This window comes from Pygoscelis adeliae, unplaced genomic scaffold (genome assembly GCF_000699105.1).
Source record: "Pygoscelis adeliae isolate BGI_AS28 unplaced genomic scaffold, ASM69910v1 Scaffold26, whole genome shotgun sequence".
NCBI lineage: Eukaryota > Metazoa > Chordata > Aves > Sphenisciformes > Spheniscidae > Pygoscelis > Pygoscelis adeliae.
This window is the reverse complement of record NW_008825104.1, coordinates 4793808-4805015: the sequence shown is the minus strand read 5'-3', so window position 1 is coordinate 4805015 and position 11208 is coordinate 4793808. Positions and strand designations below refer to the sequence as shown.

General features: G+C 34.2%; 1 protein-coding gene across 1 annotated transcript in view; it reads left to right on the top strand.

Annotated features, from left to right (window-relative positions):
- The window catches only part of AP3B1 (adaptor-related protein complex 3, beta 1 subunit), a 164816-nt gene that overhangs the window by 76506 nt on the left and 77102 nt on the right, over positions 1-11208 (top strand). The window contains exon 14 of the mRNA XM_009327253.1: positions 1991-2100. Coding sequence (XP_009325528.1) covers positions 1991-2100 — 110 coding nt within the window. The remainder of the gene's footprint in view (positions 1-1990; positions 2101-11208) is intronic.

Here is an 11208-nt window from a genome sequence, read left to right as displayed (position 1 = left end):
CATATTTTCTGTGATATTTAGTCTTTATTTTAGGAATTTGATTTACTTTTTATGACTCTATAGATATAATATAATTTACACTCTGTTTTGAAATTCTTGCATTCATTTATTGTTGCCTTGTATGCACTTTTCTCTGATAATTCTAGCAGAGTTATATTTTTAAGTTTTTTTATTGCTCATTCAGAGTGCCAATTTTACCTCCCCTTTTTGGTTTTATTTTGTCTTTGAACCCAAATGTGTCTCTCTTATTCCATGCTCATTTTTGGGATTCTTCATGTGCACAAAGCAAGCCTCAAAGAGCCTCTTTTTTTTTCTGGACTATGTCAGTCCTTATTCTAATACAAATTAATTTTGCTTTTGTTTGTACTTTTTTTTGGTATCTAGACTCATGTAAAGAAACCATACTAGTTTACTTGCTTACAGTTTTGGTTCAGTTCTTTAAATTTGCTCCCACAGATTGCATTAAAGTAGTTCCTATGGTGACACTTCATCTACTGCACTGCATTTTATCATGATCAGTTCTACATTGTCAACAAGTGTTTTTAATAATGACTTCATGTCCACTCAGTTTTTTGGGTTCAATTTTATTTTGCTTAACCATTCTCCTTGTTAAATAGTATCACAAAACACAATTACAGTCATTACAATGTCCCCCACTCTAAATATTCCAGAATGTAATTTTAAAATTTTGAGAATTATCTTCTTATTTTAGTATCTGGCAAAACACAATCTAAATTGATCTGTAGAATTGTGCAAGGCCTTGAGACATCTGAAGTAGCCATGTGAAGTAGACATGTTAACCTTGCTTCAAGAAAATAGTCTAGAAAAATGATGGAGATGTCATGTCAAATAAAGGATGACAGAAAAAGCTGCAAGCTAAAATTTAAGCATTTCAGAGGCTTATGGCCTAATGATGCACACTCAGAGCTTTCGAAAAGCCTTTCTCCACAGAGAAGTTTGCTTTCGGGGAAAAAAAAAAATTATAAAAGTTTAGAGATCTATTCCCCATACTATTCTTTGGAAACTTCAGCTTGCTTGATTGCTGAATGAATGGTCCATGTGTCAGATTAACTCTTGAAATGTAGGAATACCTCTGTGATGTTTAATGAATGGTAGTGAGGCTTTTTCTTTGTTTTAAACATTGATAGTTAAGGAGAAATAGTTACTCCCTTTTTCTAGTATAAATGAAAATTAGAATTATGTTGAACTCTTACAGTAGTCTTTGTTTTGGTTTCAGCTTTGGCCGTATTTGACTTTCCTTCATCTTTCCTTACAGCATGAGTTTACTCTTGCATAGAAGCTTACCTGTGCACCAGTGGGTTTTTTTTCAGCTTCAAAAATTGTACATTTCATACAAGTTGATCATGCTGTGAATGTTACTTGTTACAGTAGTTAAGCACTCCAGTGCATGACTTTGGCATAAATCTTACAACAGCTTGCTATTTAGAAGCTTCATTTGAATGTACTAGAGATCAGGTTACGGACCTGAGAGAGACCGTTTAGAAGGTGAAAAAGTACAAAGGAAATGTTTAGATATTTCTCTTGTTTATGAATGAGCTGTTACTTTTAACATTGTATATTTCTTTGAAAATTAAACAAGTGTTTGTATTTTTAATGCAGACAGCAAATTGCCTATGAATATGCATAATTTCAATGAAAAACAGATGTTTATTCATGCTGTTCCTCAATTTGAAGAGGAAAAATACAAAATGCAGCTTTACTAAAAGACAATTTCAAAAAAAGTATGTAATAGGATGATATTTTTACATTTAGAACATTTCTCTGTCCTCTTTTTGCTGCTTATAATGATTCTGGAAGCTGAACTTGTATTATTTAGTAGAGTGGTTTATGTCTTTGTTACCAAGTAAATAGAATTCAGTTCTGCAAAGCATATTTCGAAAGCTGATAACATCTTTTACAATCAATTATTTATGGCTTTTTCTTTTGCATAAATGCTTTTAAAATGAATAATTTGTTTTGTCTTAAACAGAAATTGTAGTTGCTGAAAGTGTTGTTGTCATTAAGAAACTGCTGCAAACCCAGCCAGCACACCATGGTGAAATTATTAAGCATATGGCCAAACTCTTGGATAACATTACAGTGAGTATTTGTGCACGGTGTCTTATTTTCCTTGTTGACTGATAAAAATCACACCATCTCCTTTGAATTTGGGCCATAAATGGAAATAGATATATTAGAGAAATACAACATAATTTTTTATTTTTGACATAAAATATCATTTTTCATGATCTTAAGGAAGAGGAAATAGAAGCTATCAGATGGCATCAATTTGTGCCTTAGATCTGGGAAGCTATTTTGAAAGAGACCCCTGGACCTGTTGAGTATTGCTAGCACCATTAGACCAAGATGAATAGCAGGTTTAGAATGTGGAGTGGGTAAGTTGAAATGAAAATAAGGGCAAAGCAGCACTTAACTTGAGGATTTTCAGCCTGTTGTCTTACTGATCTGGGTGGAGTTTAAAAAATTTTATTCTAAGTCTTCTTCCCTATTCCCAAATCACCTGACCTTTCCATGGTACCAGACACGCTGGTGTGAGTGTGTTGCAATGTTTCTTGAAGTTGCATTTTTATCTTCTGGGTATGTAAGATTCTGTGTCATTTAACAGTAAAATTTGCATTATTGCTTGTTATCTATCCTTAGATTAAATTGACATTTAGGTATGTCAATGTTTACTACCCAAATTCTCCTCACAGTCCCAGTTAATTGATAAAACATTTAGTGGTCTATCCTAAATTATAGTGTAGAGCTGAAGACCATTAGCTACCTATTGCATCATACCCCAAAAGGTGACAGATTTTGATCTGTCAATAATTATTTTTCTATAGATGCTATAAATAGGACTGTTCAGTTTCATGTAATTGCACATATATTCATGATGGAGCAGTAAGTAGTTTCTAAATCAGTGACTCTTCTATTTTCCATAGTTGAATTTGGCAAAGTTTGGAATATTAAAAGAAAAAGCAAATGTGGTCTTCTCAGTTCATGCTTACTGAACAGATTAAACAAATAAATCTTTGGCTGCTAAGAGCTGGTGATCAAACTTTATAACTGATGTAAAGAAAATACAATTCTACTGGATTGTTCGTATCCAGAATTAGAAGAGGCTATAAGATATTGCTGCTAATTACATATCAAATAAGTATTACCTATTTTATAATAATCCCCTGTGTTTTCAGAAAATTTGTGCAATATTTTGATTGATAATTACAATCTCATGAATTGTGTATAATCTTATTATACCCATCTTCTGGCACTTCACCAAATGAGTTTGTCATCTTATTTCCACATACTGTACAGGGGAAGATAGTTGTTTTCTAAGTATTCTGTTAACGCTTAAAAGGGCTTTGTGACTATTTTATACAATTAATACTTCTGAGTAAATATTTCAGGTTTTAAATACAAGGAATTTTTTTTTTAAAGAAAATCCTTTAAGTTGAATAAGGTGAAAAAAAAGACATGCAGGACTTGAACTACTTTGACGTACTCATGTTCTCCAATAATGAGGTTGTACAGAATGTCAGAAAATGGTAAGTAGTAGGAGAACAGGCTGTGGAACAGAGTAATCATAGGAATAAACTAAAAATCAAAATCTGAATCTGAATCATGATTCTTAATCAAGAAGGAAGCAGTGATAGTGATGCTGCAGGCTCTCCAGGATGATTGTTGTACATTTTGTTTTACATTTTTCCCTGTAATTTTTTAATAATAATTTCCAGAAATTTGTCTTCCTCAGTATGTTTAGGACTTTGGATTAAAGAATAAATTTGGAAGAAGTTCATATTTATAACTTGAATGCCATATCATTATCCTGAAATAACTTGCACCTATTATGTTTGAAAATGGATGTATTCCTTCACAGAATCACAGGATGGTTTGGGTTGGAAGGGACCTTTAAAGGTCATCTAGTCCAACCCCCCAGCCCCTTCAGATGCTTCTGAAAAGGATAGCATATTTTTACACGTTTAGGAAGGTGGTATTGGGATTATATAATTACTGAGGAACTGAGTTTCAAATTTCAACATTTAATAAAGCATTACTGGAATTCCTGAGATCTGCATGTGTATTTTAAACATTGATCTTACTATGGCAAGAGTGGTTGTGAGTTGACATAACACAGTTGCCTTGTTTTTTGTCTGCTGCGAGATACAGAGACACAAAGCAAGGATTCCTGACCTTTACTACATTGATATACAATATACATATATACACACATGCTTCTGTACACACATATTTTACACAGATTTTTTTTTCCCTGACCTCTTCTGTTGGGGAAAGTATTTCTGGGCTCACTTGTAAATTGGGATTGAAACTTAAAGGACCTACCCTATTATTCTATGCAAGAGCATACCCTGTCTTTAAAGGACTCTTGCATTTGGACATAGGAGAAGCAGCCAAATGATATGGTCTTGAATAAACTTGAAAGTAACTGGATGGTGGGGAGTGTGGGGAAAGAAATTCACTGGGTTTTTTTTAGAGTTGTAGTTAATTTAATACTATGTAAAACACAACCAAAAGCGTGAACAGAATTAAATACAAATAAATAGAAGCATTTAAGGTAAAAATAAACTTTTGGATTGTTGTGTCATGATTTAGTGTAGGTAAATGGTAAATACTTAGCCACTAAAACAAACAAAATCAGTGTAAACTGGATGGAATACATTTTTGGGTTGGTGCCTGAATTTTTCATTCATGTTGTTATAAATTTCACTTGTGTTATCCTGAGATTGTGATTGTCAATGATGAGGTACCTAAAAATCTTTTGTAGCAATGTTTCTTTCAGGTCATTCAATCTGAAATTTCCTCATTTTTGTCTTCATCTTCATCTTGTCTTCATTCTTGTCTTCATCTTCTTCATCCACAGAAGCCATTTAGAAAGTGATAGGATGGATAGTTACCTAAATATATCTAACCAACTATAAGAAATATTAGGAAGTTCAATTAAAAACTACTGAGCTCTTGTAGACCACTGAGTCTCATTTATAGTAAAGCTTAGAACTAGGTCCATTTCAGTTTGCGCTTGTTTCTTACATATCTGAAAAGAGTACTTATTTTTCTTCCTTTGCTTTTGTATGTTATAATTCGTACCTTAAACTTTTATCTCAGGTGTGCCCAGGGAACAATCAATGAGATCTGTTTTGTCTGATATTTGTTGAGTACCTAGACCTGTGCATAGTACAGCTCAATCTAGCTGTATTCCAGCTCCTTTCCTCCACACATTTCAAAAGTTGTAACTGAGAAATGCATGTCTGATGGTGTTCTGAAGATATTAAGCACGAGAATAATTAGATCTCTTTAAAATTACATTTATTGAAATCATAAAAATGTTTCCATTTGGCTATTAATGTGTTAATAACGTCATCATGCTTTACAATTTAATGACTTAGTAAGTTGTGGGCCAGAGATCTAAGCAGTGCTAGTTCGTGCTAGGTGTTCACTCTGAGGTAGACTTAATTAGTTTTGCGTGTATAGTTTTTAGAGTGACAGGAGTTTTAAAAAATACACATGGGAAAGGGCCATTTAAAGAAGGGTGATACTGGTTTCATCCAAAGTCCTCTTAATAGAGTAGTCTCATCTTCAGCAGCACGAAAAACTGGTTCTTTAGGGAGAGGGATTTAAAGATAAGAGGAAGTTCATTGTGATGCACCTCCAATCTACCTTCTTAGCCGCTGACGGGAAGCTTGAGTTTGCTATCCACATCATCACACAGTTAAGAATTACTAATCTAAAAATTCTAATCTCTCCTCATATTCCAGATCTCTGATCAGCCTCTCCCTCTTTTCTTTGTCTTTCCTGATACTTGTGTGAAGTGGGGTGACCAGAAGTGTGCGCAGTAGTCAAGAGTATGAAGGAGAAATTTTATGCAGTGACATAATGATATTACTTGTATTTTTTATCTCATTTTCCTGGGGTTGTCTGCCTTTTTACTTCTGCAGAGCATTGACTTACCAATTCTACAATTCTCTGATAATATTAATTATTACAATATTTTTCCCTAGATATAGTTTGGGGTCTATCAGTATGTGTAGAATTTTTTTTTTTAAGGTCTGTTACTAATGTTTCAGTGCCAGCTGCATCACTGCTGCCCAATTTTTAAGTATCACTAATAAGTCATCTTCAACTGTTTAGGTTCTGTTTTAGTTTAGACTATCTGCTCTCTAGATTGCTCTCTTCTAGGTTACTTGCAAATCTGTTGAATGGCACGTTTTCCCCTATAGGTCCCTGTGGGACATCTTATGATTGCCTTCCATTGTAACTCGGTTTATGTCTTTTCTATTATCTAGTCCTTTTTTATTCATGAGAGTGCCTTTCCACCCTGTAAAGGATGACATTTTCAAAGATGATGTTGATGGATTTTTTTCAAAAGCTTTTAGAATACTCTCTCGTCAAATATGTGTCATAGTTCTATAGTCTACTCTTTCAGAAAATCTTTCCTTCAAAACACCTATGGTCCAGAGTTTATGTAAGTGCAAATACTTGCAGATTTAATCTGAATTAAGTTTTAAAGTGGATTGGTTAGACTGCATCGATTAATCTGGATTAACATGAGACATTTTTGTTTACATCTGAAGTATGCCTCTTTTGATTGATCTTGATTCATTTTAGCAATGAATGAATGTAAATCCATGTAGCAAGAATTAGCTCTGAGTAAGAATGTCTCGATGGTGTTCTACATTTGTGTATTTCCTCATATAAACAAGCTGCAGTAGTCTCCAAATTAGTTTCTGCCTTTTTCATATTAGAAAAATAATTTATGATGGTATATTGTACCCAGTAGTTTAGATTGCTTTCTGGGCGATGGGAATCTTGTGGTTCTGGTGTGATTTTTCTCCAGACTTTCTCTTATAGTACTACTAAGGCAGGTTTTTTCTTTTGATAGCTGGTGAATTCTGACATCCTTGGTTTTCATTACAGACTTATTCCTAGTTCCTTCTAGAATATGAGTGAGAATACAAGAGAAGTCTGAAGTGTTTTCTTAATCTAGAGATGAGGAGAAACACTTCTTGATGGGATAAAGACAGGACAAGGAGTTGCAAATTTAGAGGAAAAATAAGATAGATGCATGTAACTTTGAAGAGCTTAATATGTGGGGAAAAACATGTCACTTATGGAAGCAATTAAGAATTACTAATTACTGGTTTGGGGTGGGATTCTTATTACTGGAGTAGGTGACTGGGAGTTTTTGACACTGCTCTGTCCATTCATCCAACAATAACAAACTTAAGTTCCTCTGCAGTATTCCTATGTAAATACTGCTTATTGCTATGTTTCTGATACGGCTTCACAGCAGAGGCAGGTTGCTTTCTTTAAGTTCTTCTTTCCCTCAATGTTGGGAAGGTATCATGAGGTATGGCATTAATATGTTCACATGTATTTCAGTTCTGCAAGCTTCAGATTCTAGCCACATTCTTTTCCCTAGGATACACTTTAATAATGTATTTTTAAGCCTTTATGTAAGTAATGCCTTAATAAACAATTCTCATAATTTGATCATTTTTTTATTTGCTCTAATATCTATGTAATGCTTTGGAATTTGAGAGGAATACGTGGCCTTTGGGACATTGTGTCCAGGGACACTGTACACTGAACTTGAAACAAGTATTAAGCTTGAATAAAACACAATTTAAACAAAACCTGTACACTATATAAGAAGTGGCAGGCATCAGTGGAGATCCTTTTTTAAAGGAATTTTATGTGTAGAGGTTCAAATAATGGAGGAGTCCTTGAAGGTCTACCATTTGAAAACAAAAAAACAACACTTGTCTTTTACTCCTATTCTTTCCTGTGTACCTCTTCTTCTTGCTGCCAGTCTGACATGTCACATCAACTTCATCCCTCTTTCCATTTTTGATTCCAAGTAAAATTTAAAAAATTGCTCGCTACACAGATTTTCTTCTGGATGCAGAGAATTAGACCTCATTTGCAATTTGGGTATCTCCTCATTTTGTGACACGTGGATAATCAGAATTGGTGATTTTAACTTGTACTTTAGCCTAGTATGTTATTTAAGATTAGAGCAGAACTAAAATAGTTTTTGAATTGTGCTGCCTAGAATGATCTGTAAAATCTTTATAATGTCTTTCTCTAACTGCTGTAAGTAATCAGAGTCGTGCTTTGAGGGGAGAAGGTCTGGCTGGTTTTGGTTTGGTTTTTTTTTTTATTTTTTAACCATTTATTTTCCTCCAGACAGGTAACAGGTTAAAATGGCAGTAGAAACTGTCTTCTGGTACTAAGGCTTAAAAAGTGCACTTAACCACTTGCTCAGGGCATATGGAATAAAACATCAGGCAAAGTAATTTACAATCCTGTTTGCCTTTGAGGATAGTGCAGAGCAGGGCTGAATAATGAAAGTATTATTTCCTGCATTTTTGTCAATTCAAGGTCCCTACTTAAGCTATATTGGAAAAGGCAATGAAAGTCTAGAAGCGGCTTTGTTACTTGTTTGCTGTTTTGAATGCCCTGGAAACAACGGCTGCAGGATCATGCACTTGATATTACATGGTTGAGGACTGGAAGACTTAAACAGGGAAAAAGAAGTCTGAAAATACTGTGTGATTTTGACCCCAAATGAATTCAGTGACACAGAAACATTGGGTTCATCAGTTCGACATACACTTTTCATTAAAATGGCTTCCACTCAGGAAGTGGAAAGTCTCTAATTGATATTGATTCTTGTTGCACAAAATTGTGTTTAATATATACAGTATTAACATAGTAAGCTAGCCACCTGGTTAAAAGGCAGAGTCTCACGAGAAATTTCATGTGTCTTCCATTGTCGCTATTTTTCAAATTAGGCTTTGTTTAGTCTATTTGCTTTACATTCTAAAACTAGTTTATTACTCTAATAATTACATTTTACAAACTGGAAAAAAACTTTAGAGTAAAACACTGTGCTTAAATGCACACTGTTTAAATATATTTAAATATATTTCATTGTGGTTTTAAAGTGTAGTCCTGAGTTTGAACAGGCAAAGTACAATACTGATGTTTGTCCTTCATAATTAATACTATTACTGAAATTGGTGTGCTCTGTAAGCTATTTTTGCTGTATGAGAAGACAATAATAGGAAAAGGGATGTTTCTAATAGGCTGCTGCCCAAACTGTGGTACTTGGTGATCTCCTGTAGAATTCTAATATTTTTACAAGTCTATAATGAAATATTTTAGAAAAATAAATCTAGCATAACTGAAATCTGAAGTTGCCTATATATTCTTATTTAGAGGTATCTATCTGTACAGCAGACAACTTGAACTGCTCCAATACTGGAAAATTTAATGTACCACTCAATTACTATTCTTTAGCCCAATTTAAAATAATAGATTGGGAGTGAGGCCTTAATGCAGTGTAACCTTTGGAACATTAGAAATCTGAAATTAGTGTACAGTAATGGCATCAGTCTTACTGTTTCACAGGCGAACATATTCTGACTGCATTTAAAGTTTTTATATTTAGCAGTTGTGTAGTAGCTTGTTCTCCTCGCTCACACTATGATTTCCAAGACCATTTAAATTTTTTTGTCAATTCACAAAACAAAATTCATCTGTCTCAATCAGTATTTACATATATTAATGTATGTTAAATCATTGTGTTATATCACTGTCAAGACATTGTTACCTCTACCTTAAATATCTTTTCTATATTTAGAGTTTATATTTTTGTTGGCATGTGTATTTGCAACAATGTGAAGTATAGAGGCAGATATTGTGAGGTTGACTTTATTCAAAGTTGTTCCCAAACTTTTTGGAGCAGTAAAACATGTTTAATCATTAAAATTTCTTGTGAACATAATTAGTATTTCTTTAGTATGGCTTAGTGGGCCATTTTTTAGGGACTGTGGACCATAGTTTGGGAATTGCTGTCCTGAACCTTAGTAGTTTACTTGCATTTGTTACCTTTTATGAATGTAACTGGAAAGCAGTACTTTCAAATTTTATGTGTATACAGGGTAGGATACTTAATAGTTGGTTCCCATTGTAATTCTGAGAAATAGATACTCACATATGAATAACTGACATATGCTGGAAAAGTAATTAAAACATATATAAAAGATGCTAAGAATTAGTGTTTTGAGAACCACAGTGCTGAATTTCTAAAGCTTGTTTCTCCTATGAATCTTACCTAAGGCAGAACTCACGCTAGCTTAAGTGTAAGCTTATTAAAAAAGATCATTGTATAGTGTTGGGAGTAATGGAAAGTGTTAGTACAAATGTTTTCTACTTTTTTAGAAAAAGCAGCAAAATTAGCTGAAATTGAAGTTACAGTTTGGAAGCTTTCCTTTTTTCTAAACTAGTCAGTCATTTGATAGGTTAGAACAGTTATGTTGAAATATGAGGGAAAAAACATCTGTTGAACAAGAGTCTGTACGGAACGTGAGAGCACCACAGTCTGTAGACACTATGAAAGATATGCTTCTGCCTAGAAGAATTTTCTCATCTCATACTTCCTTCCTTCCTCTCAAGGAAGGAAAACAATGTTTTCAGGGAGGTATGTAACACAGACAGAATTTTTCATTTGACCACCAGGTAATACAGGCTAGCTCACCTTTGAGAAGAGTGTGTGTATATTATTTCATTTAACTCCTGACTACTTCTAGCTAAACTCTGCGTGGAGCATGAGCCTCTGTTTCCTCTGTGCTTTTCCATTTTGCTTCCCCTCTGACTATGACAGTACTGTGCTTTTGAAGTCAGTGCCATAGGTTGGGAGTTCATCTAAAAACTGCTGCTGCCAGTTACTTCAGTGAAACAGTCAGGTAGCTCCAAAACAATAAGACCTGCATGAGGTTTCTGGTCAGTGTTTTCAGTTAAGGGGTTAGATCCTATTCAGAAATTGAGAACCCTAATTTTGAACTCCTGTCTCTCCAAAATTCTGTGTTCAGCTGGCCTGGGACATTTTCAAAAATATGAATCTTACTGTCATAAAATTTTAAATGAAAGTGAAGAAAAGATAGCAGTAGTCTTAAAGACGTTCTTGTGCTTTTAAACTAGATAGTCAGGATTTGAGGAAGCCATATTGTTGGAAACCATTTCTATATGAATATAGTCACAAAAAAGCACCGTTTTGTTTCAGCATGGTGTTTAGCGTAACCTGGTGGCAAGAATTCCCAACCACACCTCAAAGGCTTGGATTCTCTTCCCAACTGCCAACAGCTTGTACTGTGAACACACATCACTTCTGTGTGCCTCTGTTTC